Source organism: Sceloporus undulatus, chromosome 6, assembly GCF_019175285.1.
Source record: "Sceloporus undulatus isolate JIND9_A2432 ecotype Alabama chromosome 6, SceUnd_v1.1, whole genome shotgun sequence".
Taxonomy (NCBI): domain Eukaryota; kingdom Metazoa; phylum Chordata; class Lepidosauria; order Squamata; family Phrynosomatidae; genus Sceloporus; species Sceloporus undulatus.
This window is the reverse complement of record NC_056527.1, coordinates 118,599,462-118,620,765: the sequence shown is the minus strand read 5'-3', so window position 1 is coordinate 118,620,765 and position 21,304 is coordinate 118,599,462. Positions and strand designations below refer to the sequence as shown.

Below are 21,304 nucleotides of genomic sequence, written 5' to 3'. Positions count from 1 at the left end.
GCGCAAAGTGGAATCATAGCATAATTTTGTACATTGAAATCGTAGTGCTACAACTGAGTAAAGCAGACTCAGTGCTAAAACTGCATAAAGTAGTTGAGTGCCATAATTGCTTAAGGTGGAATCCTTGCCCTGCAATTGCATAAAATGGACTCACAGCCCTATAACTGTGTCAAGTGGGCTCATAGCACTATAACTTTACAAAGTGGGCTCATGGTGCTATAACTGCATAAAATGGACTCATAGCACTACAATTGCGTCAAGTGGGCTCATAGCGCCATAATAACATGGTGTGAATGGGTCCCACACCCCAGATCTTTCCCCTTTTGCCCCATTGCACCAAGGGGTTAAAGAGAGCAAACGGTGAGATGGAGGAGGAGGAGGCATCCGGGTCCAAGAGGCATTTCCTTCTTGCCCAAAAAGGTTAAGGAACTGAGTTCACTTCTGTCCTTGGAATTCCCTTCCACAAATCCCCTTTATCTTGAGAAAACACTGCAGCAGAATGAACCCAAGGCTATTCATTGCGTGGAACAAGGGATACCAACAAGAGGAGCAAGGCGCGCTGACTTGTACCCAATTAAGGTCCATATGGCTGCATATTCCCCTTCCTCCCCATGTAAGAACCCTGTCTTTTTTTGGCATCTGGACACCGTAGCCCTATGGGGAAATTCGAACTCAGAACCTAAATGGAAACAAATGCAAAAGCTAAAGTTTAGGCTCAAAATCTGCGGTGCAAGAAAATCTGGCAGCTGGGCAAGACCTGCATCTGCGCATCAGCCTGCAACTCTTTGTCAACAATGTGCAAAGATGCAGAAGTCTGTGAAGCCAGGTTTGTAATCCTGAATTAGGAACCCTCCATCAGAACCACAACCATCATCATCATCATCACCATCATCATCATCAACATTTATCTCAAGATAAAGGGGATTTGTGGAAGGGAATTTGAAGGACTGAAGGAGCCCTGGTGGCACGTGGCTCAATGCCCGTCCTGCAGCCATTCACTCGAAACCACAAGGTTGCGAGTTCAAGACCAGCAAAAGGGCCCAAGCTCGACTCAGGCTTGCATCCTTCCGAGGAGGGAGCTAAAATGAGTACCCAGACTGTTGGGGGCAAATTAGCTTACTTGCTCTTCACCGCTATGATCTTTGGAATAGCGGTATATAAATAAAAAATAAAACAAATTAACATCATCATCATCATCTTTATTTGTACCTCGCTTTCCCCCCTAAATTGGGACTCAAAAGCAACTTACAGTCTAAAAACACAGTACAGTTAAAAACCCACAAAAGTGATAATTAAAATGGAATTAAACTATTACAATATTGTGAGATAGTCTGAAGATCCTTTGAAGATTCAGAAGAGGAAAAGCGCAAAGTACAATAACACCCAAAATCCACCAAACGGTGCAACCTTCCCTGGGCCAATGGAAACGCGCAAAGCACACGCTGCAAGCTTTGCAAGCTCCATCTTCGTCATTCAAAGGGTTTTAAAGTCTTTTCATGATGAAGAATCAGGTGGAGCTTTGAAACTTTGCAACATGTGCATTTGTGCATTTGGGTTGGTTGTGTTTTGTGGATTTGGGGTGCTATTGTACTTTGGGATGTGGATGTGGAGCATTGGACAAAAATAATAATTGCCCAACCATTTCTGTAGGGAAGCTGCAAGGGAGGTGAGGGGTGGGCAAAGTTACTCTTTTGGACCCCCATGTTTAAAATCATCCAGCCAGAGCTTGGGAAAGTTACTTTTTGGGGGGCTAGACTTCTAGAATCCCCCATGTTGGTTAGGATTTGGTGTCCAAAAAGTAACTTCCTCCAGCTCCATGCCTGTAATAGCAGCAGCGCTGTCTAAACAGGGCGACCAGATATCCTAAATGCATCAGAAAATGTAGGTCATTAAATAAAAATGTAGGACATTAGAAAGTTGAAACTAGAAATGGTTACAGAGATATAAATTTCTGATTCTTAGGCATGCTCAAAATGGTGGCCATTTTGGAACTGACTGAAGGCTGGGAATGTAGGACATGTCTTGGGAAAGGAGGACGTGGCTGGTCCCCCTGCGTCCAGAGGGAGCTCCCTTTCCCTGTGTCCAGGGGTCAGTGGCCTAGAAGTCACTTTGGCCTCGAGGGAGGAGCGGCCCCAGGAAAGTGGACAGAAGCAAAGGGAGAAGGGACCAGGACTGCCGGAATAAACCGAATTCGGAAGCCGTCTCCAAAAAGCCAGGTCTCCTCAAGAGTCAGTAAGTCGGGGGGCAAAGGTTATTTCCAATTCAAGCCCCAAATGGCATCAGCCACAGACTGGGCTTCCTTGCTCTGCCATTATTGGATGTTTAGGGGAGCAAAAGTGAACGGTTTGGGATCCTAGGGGTAGAGACATGGCCGGCTGAGGGAGCCCTTGACCCTTGACTGCAGAGCTTGGAAATGTGCCTTTTCAAGCTTGTTTTCTGCTGCTCCAGAGAACAGGACCCAATGCAGCAATGGGTGCAAGCTGCAGGAAAAGAGATTCCAGCTCAACATTAGGAGGAGCTTCTTGAGAGTAAGGGCTGTTTGACAGTGGAACAGACTCCCTCAATGGAGATTATGGCAGAGTCTCCTTTTTCAGAGGTCTTTAAACAGAGGCTGGAGGGCCAGCTGTCAATGGGGATGCTGTGATTGAGAGTTCCTGCATGGCAGAAGAGGGCTGGACGGGATCAGGGCCCTTCTTGGGGTCTCTACCAATGCTATCATTCTACGGACCTTATCACACGTTGGGGGGGGGGCGGTTTGCAGCTCAGATCCGCAGTCATTCCTGTTCTAGCAATGCAAAGCGTGATGTTTTTCCACACCAGATCCAGAGTCACTCCTCTCTAGCAATGCGGATTGAGGTTAAAACGTCATGTTTTTCCACACCTGGCTGCCTTTCTGTTGTCCTTCCGAATTGAGGGGGAAGCGGAGTCAGTTCGATTCCAAGCAAGTCACGTGATGCGGACTCAAGCAAAGGGGAGTGAGAGCATATTGTATTGGGTTAGGTGGAGAGGGGGCGAGAGGGGGATGCAGGAGCAGTCAGGGGATGATGGGTTAGGTGTCAGGGTGAAGGAGTGGAGCAGATCGGGGTCTAGGAGGAAACAGGGGATGGTGGGATCGGCTGGTTGGCAGAGAGGAGGAGATGGTATGAAGGAGGAGGAGAGGGATGACGGAGCAGGACGCAGGGGCCAAGGAGGGTGGCATCAGAGTGCTTTTCCACACCAGACCAAATCGCAGTGCCATCGAAGGCAGCCTGGAAGCCAATTCTCTGGAGTCACTTTTTCCCCGTTTTTACCAAAATGAGGGGTGACTTCAGAAACGCTGCTGAAGCAATTCCCACGGGGCTCCCATTGAAATCAATGGCGTCTGATAAAACAGTCTCTTTATGACATGAAACCACATCGTTGGAAGTGCAAACACTTCAGAAGTGAGCTGGAACTGAGCCCCAAAACCACTCAAAAGCTCCGTGTGATATATTCCTATGATTCTGTGGCACTTAAAGTGGTGCCAAACTGCATTATTTCTAGTGTAGATGCACCCTGATTGAGTGGGTGAAGCCAAGGGGGCACCTGTCTGAAGCTGTTTCTTGGGACGATGGCAGGAACTTTCAGCCCCAGTTAAAAGAAACAGCCGCTCAATGTGGGTCTCTGGAAAGGAAGGAAGGTCAGAAAATCTGGGGGGAAAGGGAACCGTTGGGGCAGCCAAGCTTCATTCCTGCGAGCCAGTCTTTCCGGACTCAGGGCACACAGAAGGTAATATTTAACTGGATGGAAGGAGAGAGAGCAGCAAAAGGAAGAGAGGAAGGCTAGCATTTATTGGAGAACGGTCAACCTCAGCCTCCCCCAACCTTCGCTCTTTCCATTCTGCATTGGGATGCAGCAGCAGACTCCATCGTCCCCAGCCAGCATGGTCCTTGGCCCTGTTGGCTAGGGATAATGGGAACTGGAGCCAGACACAGTGGGGAGGAGGCACACCGAGTTGGGGACGGTTGCAACTTACTTTCTGTAGGAGAATAATGTCCTTTAATAACAATAAAATAAAGGTTGTTTCTTTACTGTTCTTCTTAACCTGATAGGAATTTAATGCTATCATTTTCTTCACTGTGTTTTAAACATTGTCTGACTATTTTATAACTATTTAGATTTTAGATTTAGATCTAGATTCATTTTAGGATTTAGAACATATTGGCAGAGAACCCGCATCAAGGAGACAGAGCGTAATTGCATTCAAGGAGTGCATTGAACATGACTTTGTCTGAAAACCATTAGTGCATTTGCAGGATCATCACAGGTAATTCATGGGATAATAGTGCTTTGAACACAACGCTGTGTGAAAACTATTATCACAACTGCAGGATTGTCATGGGTTAATGACGGTTTATACTTCCAATTGTCCCCCGTGTGATAAATTCTTTAGTCTCAAAGGTGTTACAAGATCCCATAAGTAATAAAGAAGCAATGAAACAATAAATGGTGGCAGCAGCCTGGGCAAGAGAGATGTATGTTTGCCAGGGACAGGGAAGATGGCTCAGCCGACGTCAGCGCTGGGCTGGCAGCCTGCAGGGCCTGATAAGAGCCCCAAAGCCGGAGCCCCCGATAAATTATCACGTACCCAACCGCCTCGCCCTTCTGGCGTTGGCTCCCTCCTCTTGATCCTTGGTTTTCTCCTATTGCGGTCTTACACACTTGTGTGTTGTTCCTCCCTCCAGCCCTGCAGGGCGGGCCCCGGGCGCAACTCAAAGACACCATGGACTTTTGGAGAGCTCAGTTGCAACACCAGCGCAGGGTAAGATGGGGGTCAGCAACTCAGTACGAGGCCTGGATGGGGGCTTTGTCCCCCACCCCAGGTGTGTGACCCCAAATCTCCTTGATCACACCAGACCCTTTCACCTGATCCCCTTCTCTCCACCCCAGAAGACCAAGAAGCCACCCCGAAGGTCCTACACCATCTACAGAAACCCCACGGAGGCCGACGCAGATCCTGACCCCGAGGGGCTCCAGATGAAGGTCGTGGAGGCCGAGGGGCCCCTTCCTCCGGGAGCCACGCTGGGAGGCCACGGCAGCAACGGCGAGAAGGCCAGGGACGCTGGGGCACGATGCCCTCCATGGAAAGCTGTCCTCTATGTAGTCCTTGGGGTCCTCTTCGCCTTCGTCATGGGTGAGAGAAACCAGGTCACATGGATCCAGCCACAGATGTGGGATGGGGAGAACCATTGTTTGGTAACCATTTGGAAAAGTGGCTTCTTAGGGGGGGCTACGGACTCCCAGAATTGGGGGGATTATGGGGATCTGTAGCCCACCACCCCCTTTTCCCATTCTGGGGTTGCAAATCATGCTGTCCGGGAGATTGTAGACTCCTCCAAAAGCCATTTCTCCAAACTTTGCTCCGGTCAAAGGCCCCAGCAGCATCCAGACTGCAGAATTAATGCAGTTTGACAGCATGGCTTTAACTGCCACGGCTCCATGCTCTGGAATTCTGGGATTTGTAGATTTGTGAGATGTTTAGCCTTCTCTTAGAGAATGCTGGTGGCACCACAAACAGAAAATTGCAGGATCCTACAGCAATAATCATGAAAGCAATGTCAAAGTGCATCCTCCTCGGTCGGTGCAATGCAGGTGCAGCCCCTTGTTGTTGTTAGTTATTTCTCTAGCAGAATAACTGTGCAGCGTTTCCCAGAGAGCAAGAGGATGGCTCCATGTCTCAATCTTGCAGTATGAAATGTCCCTTTTCTTGACCATTCAAACCACCTGCACACCCACTGGAAAAGTAGTACAGCATCATCCAAAATCCACCAAACAGAGACACCTTTATTGGGCCAACCAAAACACACAATATACATGTCGCAAGCTTTAGAAGCCCCACTGGCTTCTTCGTTGGAAAAGTTACTCTTTTAACTTCCAAGGTTCATTTGTGCCCACATCCACCCAATGTCCTTTTTGCAGACGTCCACTGAAAAATCCAATAAAACCTTTATTGGATAAACCAAAACGCACAATATACGTGTTGCAAGCTTTTGAAGCTCCACTGGCTTCTTCTTCATCAGTCAAAGGTGTTACAAACCAAACAAGAGGGAAAAACTGAAGATGTTAGTCCTAGGCCTGTATTTTGCTGTTTTTATTCTCAGTTCAGATGGTCTGGAGGGGCATTTCTTGTAGGATGATGGCTGGTCCTCCTCCTTCTCAAAGTCCAGGATATTTAACATTCATTTGCAACACAACAATAAAGACACTTCCTTGGCAATCCAAGATGTCTCCATCCTTTGTAAGAACACAGGCTCCTTTCTTAGGCAGAGGACAATGGATTTCTCAAGAAGCCTTCATGCTTTTGCATCAGGAAAACTGTAGCCTCACAAAGGATGGAGACATCTTGGATTGCAAAGGAAGTGTCCTTGTTGTGTTGCAAATGGATGTTAAATTTCCTGGACTTTGAGACTCTCCATGGCCAGAAGGGCAAAAACAGCAAAATGCAGGCCTAGGACTAACATCTTCAATTTCTCCTTTCTGTCTGGTTTGTAACACCTTTCCTGATAAAGAATAAGCCCATGGTGCTTCGAAAGCTTGCAACGTGTATATTGTGCATCCAATAAAGGTTACAGTGTTTGGCGGGGTTTTGACTGGATTTTTCAGTAGATCTCTGCAAAAAGGACATTGGGCGGATAGGGACACAAACAAACCTCGGAAGTTAAAAGAGTCACTTTTCCAGAGAAGAAACCCATGGAGCTTTGAAAGCTTGCAACACGTATATTGTGCGTTTTGGTTGGTCCAATAAAGGTGTCGCTGTTTGGTGGATTGTTTTTACTGGATTTGCTATATGTCCAACACGGCTCCCCTTGGATGTTATCTACTGAAAAAGAGTCTCTTATAAATTCTAAGGTCCGTATTTGCTCTTGACCAAAGTCATTTTCATAGTCCGTCAGGATAACCGCTGGAAAAGTTCCTTTCTAAGATGCATGCCCCTCACAAAACAAAAGCAACACAACACACAGGATGTGAGCAAGAACAAGAAGGGATTATTTCCCCCAAAGAGCCAACTATAATGAATACAGGTTGAGTCTCCCTTCTCCAAAATGCTTTGGACCAGAAATGTTTGGGATTGGGGAGTTTTTCGGATTTTGGAACATTTGCATGTATATAATGAGAAATCTTGGAGATGGGACCCAAGTCTAAACACAAAATTCATTTATGTTTCTGAGCCCTTGGGATCCGCTGGGGTTTGGTTCCAGGACCCCCCCCCCCTTCATGGATATGAAAATCTATGGGTGGTCAAGTCCCATTATAGACAATAGGGTATTATTATTATTATCATCATCATCATCATTATGATCCTTGGTATCCGCTGGGGTTTGCTTCCAGGAACTGCCACTGATACCAAAATCCATGGATGCCCAAGACTTATTAAAACAATGGCATAATGAAATGGCCTCCTTTATATAAAATGGCAAATTCAAGGTTTGCTTTTTGGAATTTATATCTTTTTGGAACATTTTTATGCTTGAACCTGCGGATAAAAAGTAAAATAAACCTGTGGACATGGAGGGCTGACGGCAGACGGAGCCAGAAGGCCATTTCATGCATAATATTTTAAATAACTTTGTGCATGAAATAATGTTTGCGCACACTGGACCCTCGGAAAGCAAAGGTGCCACTATCTCAGCCACCCATGAAAAAGGTTTTGGGATATTTTGGGTCTCAGAGTTCCAGATAACAGGAATGAACTCCTTTTTGGGAGAGGCTCCTCTCTGAGCCATGCTTTCCCTCCATCCTGGGGTCTCCTTCTTCTTAGGCTTCCTTCTGGGCTACGCTTCATTGAGGAGCTCCTCGTGTCCGACGCCTGGAGACTTGTTGGTGATGGCAAACGACGAGAGCGCTTACGAAGCGGAGGACGAGCGGATCGGGGCCCCCATGTATTGGGCTGAACTGCGGGAGATGTTCCAGAAGTATCTCCACGAGGAGAAGATCGAAGGCACCATTCGGTGAGAGCCTCCCTCGCACTTGCCACCCTCCAAAAAGGGACAAAGGATGGATGGGATGGAGAGACCGAGGGAGCCCAGCCTGCCATGGGGTCCAGCTGGGCTTGGCACAGGGCCTGGGGTTTGGAAAAGTTACTTTTTTGGGATGGCACTCAGCCATCGACTTCCCCCAGCCATCTTCCTCTTCTTCGTCTTCCTTTTTCCTCCTCTTTATTTTCATCCAGTTCATGGCCTAAAGACAAATTTACTTTTTAATGACAATGCCAGGGATTCTCCTCTTCCTTATCATTGTTATCATTGTTATTGCTGTTGTTAACTTGTTGACTTTGACATATGGCGACCCCATGAATAAGAGAGAGACCACCAGGTCCTTTGGCATCACTCAGGTCTTCCAAAGCCTTGCAAACCTTGGCTGAGTCCCTCCACCTGCAACGCAATCTTCCAACCCAACTCAGGACTTGCAAACCCTTGTTGAGTCGTTCCACTTGTCATGCGATCTTTCATAGCAGCTCAGTTCTTGCAAACCCTTGCAAACCTTCCTTGAGCCCCTTTACCTGTAATGTGATCTTCCTCTTTCCTTGCCGCCGCCTTCTATTTTGCCAAGCATTGTTGTCTTTCCCAGCGAGTCCCGTCTTCTCATGCGGGGCCCAAAGTACAACAGCCTCAGTTTCGAGCTCTTGGCTCCGAGGGAGGTCTCCGGCTTGGTTTTCTCTAGGGCCCATTTATTGATATCTGCAGAACTCTCCTCCAGCCCCAGATTTCACTACAGGAGCATTATAATTATTCCCCATTATTTTTTTGTCCCCAGAAAGGGAATGGCTAAGAGGGCAAGGAGATTCTGAGAGTTGCAGTCATGCTGCCTGGGGGGATTCTGGGAGCTGTAGTCCAAAAAAGGTACTTTCCCAACCTCTGGATCCCTCCTTCTTCTATTGTGGATTCTGTTGGTCACTCAGTGGCCTAAACCCAACAGATTAGAGCCATTGAATCAGCTGGATTTACTTTGTGTTCAAGTTGGCTGGCAGCTGTTGGATCTCCTTTCATTGTGGCACATGAATCCGCTCCGAGTTCTAGTCCAAATTTTAAAAGAGCTTTCCAATGGGTTGAATCCACTTTGGTGAGACAGTGAGATGGGACTCTTGGATAGCTTCTTTGAAGTTTGGACTAAAACCCGGATGCACAACTGACATGACAACCCCCCCCCCAGATGTGTCTCTGTGTCCATATATTCTGAATGGCGATTCCTCTTCCTTTCCCCCCATAGGAAAATGAGCGAGGCCCCCCACCCACCTGGGTCCCCGCGCCTGGACACTCTCTCCCGCCACGTCCTGGACGCCTTCGCCTCTTACAGCCTTGACCACAGCTGGACCGACAGCCACTACGTGGGGCTACAGCGGCCCAACTGGTCAGTGGGGGACGACCAAGGAGACGTGAGGGGTCACTGGGCATTGGGAAGGGCTTGTTTGGGGGCACACAAGTCTCTCTGCATAAGTCTTGTGAGACCTTCTCTGTCCTTCTCCTTCAGGCGGCAACCCAGCTTTCTGCACCGAATGGATGCCAATGGGGCCGTGCTGGAGAAACTGCCCCTCGGCGACCCGGAGGTCTATTGTCCCTATAGCGCCTCTGGCACCGTCACGGTATAAGGCCCGCCATCAACCCCTCTCTCAGATAGAGGAAGATAGAGATGGTACAGGGGTAGATAGAAAGGGTTGTACCTCTTCCTCTGGCCACTAGATGGGGACATAGCTATGCCCAAGCATCTGGAACATTAAAGCGTTGGCCAAAAAAGATGCAAAACCTCCACATTTACGGTTTTGACTTTTGCTGATTTGATTATTTGCGTTTTCAATTAATATGTTCTCTCTAGGAATCTCTAAGTCCTCCAGTGCAATTTGCTGGAAGTTGACCATAGAGTTGTGCTGAAGAACATAGAGGTTCCTAGGGAAAAGACTTATCTAGGCATTTGTAGGTCCTCCAGAGTGATTCTATGATCAACTTCTGGCAGATGTTGACCATAGAGTTGCACTGGAGGACCTGGAGCTTCCTAGAGAGGTGTTCCCTTAGGTTAAAAAGATGTATTATTTTCATTTGCTTTTTTCCTGCAAATTGTAGGGATTGCTCTCATTTCTCTCTCCTTTTGCAGGGAAACCTGGTCTTTGCCAACTACGGGCGCCAAGAGGACTTTGCGTTCCTGAAGCAGCGCGGCGTTGACCCCCAGGGCCACCTGGTCATCGTCCGCATTGGCCAGATCAGCTATGCCGAGAAGGTCAGTTTGGCCACCGAGGCACGACTTCCCTCGGGAGCAGAGTGGCCTGGCGTCCTCCTTTTCCAGGACGTGTCCTACATTCCAGCCATCTGCCTGGGAGGAATTTCAAAATGTCCTCCATTTTGAACATGATTTGATTCCCAGTTTGGTCATGGAAACCCAATGGGTGACCTTAGGGTTGCCATAAGCCCAAAATGACTTGGAGGCACACAACAACGACAGAAAAGCACTATGCAAATGTTGAAAGCGATTTTTCCCCTTAAGTTCAGCGCAATGGAGAAATGAATGACTTAAATGTCAGTTGTTCGTTGCCAGTAAAGTAGTTTTAAGCCTTTTCTTTGCTCAGAGTTCTGCAAGAATATCGCAAGCCAAGAAGGCGTTTTTATGACGATAAATGCATCAGGAAAATACAGTTGAGCACATAATAAAACACAGCATATGTAATATAGCTGAAAGTAAACCATATGAAATGAATTTATATTTATATAATTTATTTATATAATGTATATAATTTATTTATATATTTTATATTTATATTTGTATTCGTGTTTTTAGGCTTTTGTTTGGTAACGGCCTACATTTTTCTTGAACGTCTTTATGTGAAATATATATATTTCTGTTACTTTTATCTTTTTAAAATGTGTTTTATTCTTTTAACTACTATCTGTTTTAACATTGTAATAATTTAATTCCTTTTTAATGTACTTCCCCCCCCCATGTTTTTAATTGTACTGTTTTTTAATGTTGTGAAGCCCTAATTCTGGGAAAAGAGCAGGATACAAATAAATAAATACAAATAAATACAATAAATAAATAATTTCTGTCCCGCCGTTCGGAAAATCCTCCAGATTTTGCAGATTACAAAAAGAAAACTCAGATACATTTCTTCAGATAAAGACATTCAAGAAAATGTAGGACATTACCAAACAAAAACTAAAAGCACTAATATAAATTTAAATTCATTCCGTATGGTTTATTTACAGCTGTATTACACATATATTAGAATTATATTAGAATTCCGAATAAGGGAGACTTTAACTTGTGACAGTCTGTAATGTCACCTTTAGCCACCAGGGGGCAACATGGCACAGCTCAGAATCAAGGACCGGAAACTATTTAATGTGCCTGTCAAAAAAGATGGCTGCCTTAAAGGGGAAGGAAATAGGAATAACATTTTGAGAACTCGGAGGAAATAAATTATCACTTTGGAGCCGGGGGCCCAGAACCTCTGTTTTTTTTAAAATGTGGGGTATCCATTAGAAGTGCCAAAATGGCATAGTGGTTTGAATGTTGGATGACGACTCTGGAGACCTGGGTTCAAATCCTGGCTTGGGCATAAGAACCAATTGGGTGACCTTAGACGAGTCACACTCTCTCAGCTTCATGGCAAACCCACTATGAACAAACCTTCCAAGAAAACCCCATTATAGGTTTATTATAGGTTCACCTTAGGGTCCCAATAAGTCGGAAAAGACTTGAAGGATCACAACAACAACAACAACAACAACAACAACAATGCATTGACTCTAGATTAACGAATTATTCTTTTTTTCCTCCTAGGTGGCCAACGCAGAAGCTTCCAAAGCCAAAGCCGTCCTTATTTATCCAGACCCCTTTGACGTGCTGCAAGACCCCCGAAAATTAGGACTGTCCCCAAACACAAGCATTTATGGACACGTGAGTAAGGGGTCGTCCTGAGAGTCTCAGAAGAAAGTCTAGGGAGGGGACTTGACCTAGGAAGACCACTGGCCAAAGTGGAACCACTTCCAGGGTGACCAAGGTTCCTCACCGCAAAGTGTAGGACATTGAAGAAGAAGGTGGGGGATTACCAAATGAAAGCTACGCACACTCCTATAACTGTAAATCCAATGGAGGTCATTTTGGAATTCCTCCTGGACAGAGGGCTGAAATGGAGGACGTGTCCTGGAAAAAGAGGGCCTCTGGTCACCCTGGACAAGGCGCCCCAAAATGTAGGGCACTCAAGAACAGTGGAGGACACTACCCCCAAAAAGCTACAAACGCTCACATAAATGTAAATGCATGCTTCTTAATGGAGGGCATTTGGGAATTCCTCCTGGACAGAGGAATGAAATGGAGGATGTGGTCCTGGAAAAGGAGGACATATGTGGTCGCCCTGCCCACAATTCCCATCTGGAGTCCTCCTTGAAGTTGCAAAGAAGCCACAGCTGCTTCCTGTTGTTGCTTTTTCCAAGGATATCACTTTATTTGCGCAATTGCGTGCGATAATCATTCGTGCAATTACTCGCCATTTTCACTTTTTTTGTGGGATGCACTTAGATATGGAGACCTATGACGAATGGCTCTTTCTCTTACTCTCTCTTTCCCCCAAATCCCTTTAAACTCTTGTAGGTCCACATGGGGGCTGGGGACCCCTATAGCCCTGGGTTCCCCTCCTTCAACCATACCCAGTTCCCCCCGGTCCAGTCCTCCGGACTCCCCAAAATCCTCGCTCACCCCATCAGCGCTGAGGTAGCTGCCCGACTGCTCAGGTGAGTCTCCTCCCATCATGTTTTTGGAATGGCCCAGAAAAGCCTTTCCTCTACAGCCTTCCAGCCTATAACTACCATCATCCCTGCCCACATGGTTTGAGACGATGGGAGTTGTAATCCAGGCCCATCTGGAAAGTGTTGGTTTGGGATCGGGTTAGATCTCTTGCAAATGGGTTCGGCACCGTTTTGGTGGGGATGATAGGCGTTGGAGTCTGAAACTTTGCATTGGCTTGGGAGAAGTAGAGGCATTGGTTTGGGGGAAGTAGTGTTAGAGGGAAAAGGGGATTGGATAGATAACTGTTTCTGCCTAATAAAACTGAACATTTTGTATTACCCGATTAATTTATTAATTGAGGATTTCATGAACTAATAACGTAAATTAATTAAATTTCCAACACCATTTTTCACCCCAGTGTTTACTGAGGAGTTTATCCCATGAAGGAGATAGGAAGTTTATGCCATATCCCAGAAGAGTTGCGTAATTACGCGAAATGATTTCACACGAAGTCGCACGAAATCCACCATTAAAGTGGTCACAAAGAAGCATTAACACGCTTCTTTTAACTTTTGGGACTTTGGCGACAATGCATTTCTGATATCTCTTTATTTGTGTGCAATCATCAGTCGCGCAATTACTTGCCATTTTTACTTCATTTGCGGGATGCTTTAAAAATGTGCTTTAATCTCTCTTTAATGCCAAAATTAGCCCCAGTGTGATGAACTCCTGAGAAAGTGCTCTGCGGTGCGTCTACACTGCAGAATTAAAGCAGCTTCCATTGAGCCATGGCAGTTAAAGTGGTGTCAAACTGGATTGTTTCTGCAGTCCAGATGCATCCTCACCCCCAATTTAATCCCCAAAGATGGCTGGCTCCTCATTAAAACCTCTGTTTCTTTTTCTTTGCAGACAGGTGATGGGTCCCCCAGCCCCCCAAACCTGGAATGGTCGACTGCCTGGGGTCCCCTACCAGCTGGGACCGGGGGCACCAGATTTCCGGCTAGAGTTGCGGGTTCAAAACCTCAAGCAGTCCGTCATGATCAACAACATTTTTGGGTGCATCGAAGGTCGCTTTGAGCCAGGTAAGTGGGACTGATGTGCACCTTCTGGTATCCTCCTCTAAGGAGTGCTTAGGTACTCAAACTTTGCACCTCCAAGTGTTTTGGACTTCAGCTCCCAGAATCCTTTCTCTCTTTCTCCCTAGATCACTATGTGATTGTGGGTGCCCAGCGGGATTCTCTGGGACCCGGAGCCGCCCGGTCTGGGGTTGGCACTGCCATATTGCTGGAACTGGCACGAACCTTTACAGCTATGGTGCGGAACGGTAAGCAGGCATGGAGTGTGGATGGATCACAATGATACTGGGGGGGGGGGACACCTCAAAATAGAATGTGGCTGTCAAAAAAGATGGCCGCCTTAAAGGGGATGGGAATAAATGTGCCATTTATAGAAAAAGGTGTGAAGTAGTGATCAATTGGGGGTTCTACTGGGGAACTTATGCTAGGAATCTACTTATTAGAACTGTTTGGAAAAGAGGGGACATGTTTTGTTCCCGAAATGGAATGTGGCTGTCAAAAAAGATAGCCGCCTTAAAGGGGATGGAAATAAATGCGCCATTTATAGGGAAAGAGCCAATTAGTGCTCAATTGGGGGTGCTAATGGGGGATATATGCTAGGAATCTACTTGTTAGGACTGTTTGCTTTGTTTCCAATGGCGCAGGGTTCCAGCTACGAAGGAGCTTGCTTTTTGTCAGTTGGGATGCTGGGGATTTTGGCAGCGTGGGCTCCACCGAATGGCTTGAGGTGAGCAGGAGCTGAAGGGGCGATTCTGGGGGTTGTAGTCCAAAGAATGGCACTTTCCCAAGGGAGTTCACATTCTAAACATATATATCACTGTTGCTGTGTGTCTTCAAGTCGTTTCTGACTTATGCCAACCCTATGGGGGTTTTCTTGGCATGATTGTTCAGAGGAGGGTTGCCATTGCCCTCCCATGAGGCTGAGAGAGTGTGAATTTCCCAAGATCACCAAATAGGGTTCATGGGCAAGTGGGGATTCAAACCCTGGTCTCCAGAGTCGTAGTCCAAGTCTCAAACCACTATGCAATTCTACCTCTAGTATACACAAATACAAACCCACGCAGAGGATGAATTTCCCTTATCCAAAATGCTTTGGATTTTAGGTTTCAGGATATTTGCACATACATAACACGATCCCTTAAGAGATGGGAACCATGTCTAAACACAATATTAATGTACAGTACGTTTCATCATATTCCCTTTATACACAGAGCCTGAAGGTAATTTTATACACAATGTTTTAAATAAATTTTGTGCATGAAATAAAGCTTGTGTACGTTGAACCGTCAGAAAGGAAAGGCGTCACTCTCTCAGCCTCTCTTATGGATGATTTTGGATTTCGGAGTAATTTTTGTATTTTGGGATTCCAGATACGGGGGTCTCAACCTGTATTTAAAAATTGTACATATCATGAAATGACATGAAAAGATGATAACATTTGGTAAAGTGGGAAGCAGGAAGAAAAGTAGACCAGCGTATTTTGTTGTTGTTGTTGTGCGCCTTCAAGTTGACTTATGGCGATCCTAAGGCAACCCTATAATGTTTTTTTATTGGCCAGATTTGTTCAGAAGAGGTTTTTCCTTGCCATCCTCTGAGGCTGAGAGAGTGTGACTTGCCCAAGATTATCTAGTGGGTTTCACGGCCAATCTGGGATTCGAACTCTGGTTTTCAGAGTCATAGTCCAATGCTCAAACCACTGTGGCACATTACAATGGGGTTGATTTACTCAAGGATGCCAGAGTTTGCAAGACCTGGGCTGTGTGTTTAATATCAGCGTGTCTTGGAGGTCTTGCATTCAGTTGGAATTGGCATGACAGCCATTCACAACAACCACAACAACAACCACAACAAGCTAAACTCCATCTCTTTGCAGGGCTATCTCACCATGTTGCACCTCAAGGCGGCTGCTTACATCAGTCTGGACAATGCTGTCCTGGGTGAGTGGACACAGGGAAGGAAGGGGCCGCCAAGCATAGGGCCACTGAAGGAGCCAGCTGGGTCCGGCCAACACTGAAGGGTCAGAAAGGTAGCCGTTGCCCAACTCTTGGAGGCATCAGGGCTATTTGGGAGCTTAGGGCCTTCATTCAATTCCATTCTGAATTCTGGGAAAATGTAACTCAAAGACTTGTAATACTTAGAAGAGTACGGGCTCTTCATTCAGGGACAGAAGGGGCTTACCCATGAAACAGTATTTCCCAACATGCTTGGATTGTGTTTCACCTTTTGGTTTGTAAGAGAACGGTTATCACTTTTAAACATATAGTTTTTGGGGTGTTTTTAGCTGGACTTTCTTTTCATTGGGGATGGATAGGTAGGTAGATAGATAGATAGATAGATAGATAGATAGATAGATAGATAGATAGATAGATAGATAGATAGATAGACAAATAGATCAATCCCTCAATAAATTGATGGATGGATGGATGTATCAATCGATCGATAAATGGATGGACAGATGGATGGATGGACAGACAGAAAGATAACTTTTCTGAGCTCTGGTCAAGTACTTCCCTCGTCCCTCCAGTTTTTCGCCGGACAGAAAAGAGAGAAATAGGGAAAGACGATGATCAAAATCAGCAAGAGGAGTTGGTCTTTTTCAATCCCTTGGGAAGAAGGGATTGAGAAAGAGAAGAGAATGAGCAAAGAGGGGCAGAACGTGAAAAGTGGAGACTAGAAACTTGCTTCTCGCACTCGGTGCTGTTTTGATTTTCTTCTCCTGGTTTCTTTTTCCAGGAGACGACAAATTCTTTGCCAAGACCAGTCCAGCTTTGATCGGCCTCATTGAGAGCATCGTCAGGCAGGTGGGTTGAAGCAGGCCAAGGGCTCTCTTCTGGACTACAGATCCCATAATCCCCAGCCAGGGATTTGGGGAGCTGTAGTCCAAAAGAGGAAACTATATGGAGTCTGGAGGGTCTGGCACTTGGACATCCAATTAGGTGGTACTATTTTCCTTCCCAAGCTCAGGGCTATGTTGGCAGGGAAGGATTATGCGAGCTACAGTCCAAAAATAATCCCCCCCCCAAATCTCTGAGTTAAAAGTTCGAGATGGTTTGGTATTTGGATTCTGTATCAAAAGATGCAATTCTCTATTACAACCCAACTCACGGCTTCTTTTCTGCAGGTCGATAGTCCGAACCGCAGCGGCCAAAGCATCTTTGACCAGATGACCGAACAAGGCCGGCGTTGGGAGACCGAAGTGTAAGATTTGAGGTTAAGGGCTTTGACCTCACCTGAACCCTCCTCTCCTTTGAGCCTGGGCTGAACCCTCTCACACACTCCCAGCATCCACCCATCCATCCATTAATTTATCAGTTGATCCATCCATCCATCCATTTATCAATGTATTGATCCTCAGGCAATGGCAAACTGCCTCAGAAGAAACTTGCCAAGAAAACCCCATTACAGGTTTGCTTTGATGTCACCATAAGCAAGAAATGACTTGAAAGTACACAACAACAACAGCAACAACAACAACAACCTTAGACCTCTGCTAATTGACCGTCTTCTCCTCCTCTTTGCCTCAGGATCCAGGCCATCCCTATGGACAGCAGTGCCTTCGCCTTCACCTCTTTTGGGGGCGTCCCAGCCGTGGAATTCTCCTTTGCAGAGGTTTTCTTTTGAGCATTTACAGTACATATTTTAAAAATGTTTTCAAGCCATGTATACCTGAACCCATGGATAAAGAATGAATGGATTGGGAGAACCATCTATAGTAGTAGTGATAGTAATAGTAATAGCAGCAGCAGCAGCAATTCCAAAGAGGCTGACAGAACATCTGAATGAAATTACTATGGAGAGACAGCAGCAAATAATAACAATTACAGCATAATAATGGTATTGGTTTTAATGGTGGTGACTGGGGGGTTCTGGGTGCTGTTCTCCAAAACTGTACTTCTAAGCTCTCTACTCGATGCCTTTCCAAACCCTGCCCTAGGCATCCAGATATCAGAGGCCTAGATTCAAGCTCTAAGCTTTCAGAAATTCTTCACCAAAGTCCCGCTACATCTGTCCCGTTCTCTGCTTCCAGGACGCCCGTCCGTATCCGTTCCTCAATACGATGCTGGACACCTACGACAACCTTAACCGCGCTCTCTACGGGCGCCTGCCCGCCGTGGCCAAGACCGTGGCGGAGGTGGTGGGTCACCTGCTGATCAAGCTGACCCATGACCACCTCCTGCCCCTGGATTACTGGTGCTACGGAGACGTCCTCCTGCAACACATTGGCCGGTTCAATGAGTACACCACCCAGCTGAAGGTAAGGGGTCTGGATTGTCTATGGGAAAGGCCCCCGGAGACCCCTCTTTCTCCGGAGAAGAGATGTGACAGCTATGCTCTCACCTAGCTGTCCAAAAAAGTTAAAATTTTCTTATGCAGACAGGCTTTTAAAAAAACAGGCTGGGTACTGCATTGTTTTAAAGTGTTTTAAACAGTTTTGTATTTTTTAACTGTATTTTATTCTTCTAACAAGCAATCTCTTTTAATGTTTTAATGACTCCTATTCTAACATATCACTTTTCTGTTTTTAATTGTACCGTTCTTTTATGGTAATGTTGTACAATGTGCACTTTGGTTGGCCCCATAAAGGTATCCCTGTTTGCTGGATTTTGGCTACGCATTATAGTAATAGCCAGGCTCTTCCACCAGAGGGCAGCCAGATGCTTCCCAGGTGTGTCTTCCAATGCAACACTGCCCCCTAGCAGCCACATTGTGTAATTGCAGCCTCAATTCTTTGGTTCCTCAACCAGCCCCACACTTTGTCTGTGCATAGGTGACCTCTGGCCCTGCCCCATCTTGACCCTTTGGGCTGGAACCTGCAACCCTGCCACTACTCCAAGGCCTTCTCTCTCTTACCCTTTCCCTTTCCTTCCTCCAAGAGTCGTGGGCTGACCCTGCAGTGGATGTACTCGGCTCGGGGCGACTACACGCGGGCGGCCGAGAAGCTGCGGAAGGACATCTACGGCTCGGAGGAACACAACGAGCGCCTCTTGCGCATGTACAATGTCCGCATCATGCGGGTGAGAGGGGTAAAACAGGGCCTGGGGTCTATGGGGTTGCGTTGTGGCTCTCCTCAACGTTGAGCTCTACATGAGCGTCTTAGGGCAGGCAGGTCCCAGAAGAACAAGGACGGAACAAGGAATGCTCCCAATGCCAGTCATAGCCTTCAGGTATGCCCCATCAGGTACTCCTCAGATACTCCTTATCATGGGGTAGGTAGCCCATGGTACTCTTCTGATATTCCTCTTCAGGGAGTAGGCCTGAACACTGGACTACACTTAGCCCTCCATATCTATGCGTTTTTAATCCACTGATTCAACCATCCCGCTTGAAAACATTCCAAATATATATGTAAATTTTCATAAGCAAAGCTTGATTTTGCCATTTTATATAAGGGACACCGTTTTCCAACCCCCCTTGTATCCACAAAGAGTCCTGGAACCAAACCCCAGAGGATACCAAGGACCCCACTGTAGTAGTGGTAGTAGTAATGATACCCCATAGCATATAATGGGATTTGAGCATCCACAGATTTTGGTATCCATAGCAGGTCCTGGAACCAAACTCCAGTGGATACCAAGGGCCCACCACCCAACCCTGAAGACTAGTTCAAATCTCTGCTCAGCTATGAAAACCCATTGGGGGACTGTGGGCAAGACACACTCTCCCAGCCTCAGATGAAGCAAAGGTAAACCCCTCTGGACAAATCTTGCTAAGGAAACCAAGTTAGGGTTACCTTGCATTGGAAACGACTTGAAGGCACACAGGAAGGTAGACCAGTGTGGAGCAGATTCCTATTCTAGAGGTGTAGCTCTGCGCAGTTTCATGCGCAAGTGTGCTTTCTTCTTCTGAACTTCAGTGGCAGACCCTCTGGGTGGAAGTTTGGCAATTTATTTGCCAAGGTCCTGGACTTTGGGCCTTTCCACTCTACCTGGGGCTCCTCTCCTTTCTCTTCCCCAGGTGGAGTTCTACTTCTTGTCCCAATATGTGGCAGTCACGGAGACCCCTTTCCGGCACATCCTTCACGGCCGGGGCCCCCACACGCTGGGGGCCCTTTTGGAGCACGTTGGCCGCTTGCGAGAGGCTCCGGAGACCTTTGACGAGACCCTTTTCCGCCGGCAACTGGCCCTGGTCACTTGGACGCTGCAAGGGGCGGCCAACGCCTTGAGTGGCGACGTCTGGAATATCGACAACAACTTCTGAAGATGGATAGAAACATACCCAAAAATCCCCCCAAGGGTACCCCCCCTTTCCCTAACTGGGGCTGGCCCAGGAGGGGGCAAAATTTCGAGCTGGGATTGGAAGACTCCGAATTATTCAAGATCCTCCTTCCGCTTGCACCAGTTTTTTGGTACAGCATTCCCCAACCTTGAAGGCTGGGAACAGCATAGAAAAGTCTGGCCACTTTGCCATTTGTAATTGTTGTTTAATGACAGCAAGCAAATTACAAATGGCAGAGTGGGCAAATTTTTCGAGGTCTTTCCCCAACCTGTCATCCTTGAAGGCTGGGAATGGCAAAGAAAGGTTTGGCCACTTTGCAATTATAGCTTTTCTATACCATTCCCAGCGTTCAAAGGCACCAGGTCGGGAAGGCCAAGAAAGGTTTGCAATTTGTAATTTTCACGATCATACGTGTGTGTGTGTGTTGGAGTTTACAGAATTTGTTTGCCATCATTAAACACAAATTACAACTTGCAAAGTGACCAAACTTTTCTATGCCTTCCCCAGCCTGGTGCCTTTGAATATTGGAAATGGCAGTTTGGTCACTTTGTAATCTGTAATTTTTGTTTAACATTGGCAAACGACTTCTGCAATTCCAATACACAGAAAATTGGCCTCACCTCTAAATCCTCCTCCTTCTCCCTTTCCTGATCCTTCCTAATCCCAGTCTTAATATAGCAGTGGCAGGGGCCGCTAGAAATTCTTTGGGTATTGCTATGCAATAGGATATCTCCCCAATCCAATCACCCCCATTTCACTAATCACCCCATTTTCTTCCTTGCCCCCCTAATTTGTCAGCAGCAGTGCCTGCTGTAAATTGCATTGATTTATTGCTATGTGATAGACCAGAATCCTTTCCCCTTTCCGATTTCCACGATGTTTTAACTGTTCCTCCGCTGCTTTCCCATTTGTCTTCTTGTGCCAATTCCTTGGGTCCCACTTAACTGTTTATCAGTGGCAGTGATCACTATAAATGTTTATTGCTATGCGATAGAATGAAGACTGACCAGATTAATAATCACTGGAACCTTGCTAATTTATCAGTGGCAGAGATCACTATAAATTATTTCTTCTAACTTTGGTGTGATGATTTCTCCAGCTGCCTCGTTATTCAACAAATTAAACATTGCATCCTGGAAAGGCCTTGCTCAGGAACAACACAAAACACACCCTGCAAATAAAGATTTTGGGGTTCTGGTTAACAGAGAGGATTGCTTATCATGACGTACAAATGTGCCAATGACCCTCCTATATGCGTCACATTTACCAGCTCAAGGAAG

At 46.4% G+C, this 21,304-nt stretch overlaps 1 protein-coding gene across 8 annotated transcripts; it reads left to right on the top strand.

Moving 5' to 3' along the window:
- The first annotated feature begins 2,115 nt into the window (after positions 1-2,115).
- TFR2 (transferrin receptor 2) lies at positions 2,116-21,100 on the top strand. Of its 8 annotated transcripts, none has more exons than XM_042471346.1 (20): positions 2,117-2,232; positions 4,137-4,285; positions 4,704-4,780; positions 4,909-5,152; positions 7,778-7,967; positions 9,226-9,366; positions 9,487-9,598; positions 10,105-10,227; positions 11,788-11,904; positions 12,598-12,737; positions 13,642-13,814; positions 13,937-14,056; positions 14,453-14,535; positions 15,682-15,745; positions 16,542-16,609; positions 16,930-17,006; positions 17,333-17,417; positions 17,836-18,063; positions 18,683-18,823; positions 19,764-21,100. In XM_042471346.1, exons 3-20 carry the CDS (start codon positions 4,742-4,744, stop codon positions 20,004-20,006), a joined length of 2,388 nt encoding a protein of 795 aa, XP_042327280.1. In that variant the 5' UTR covers positions 2,117-2,232; positions 4,137-4,285; positions 4,704-4,741; the 3' UTR covers positions 20,007-21,100. The 8 variants fall into 8 exon arrangements, with proteins under 8 accessions (XP_042327282.1, XP_042327279.1, XP_042327280.1 ...); XM_042471344.1 differs by having other exon boundaries at positions 2,123-2,232; positions 4,167-4,285; XM_042471348.1 differs by lacking the exon at positions 4,137-4,285 and having other exon boundaries at positions 2,116-2,232; positions 4,912-5,152.
- Positions 21,101-21,304: the final 204 nt, after the last annotated feature.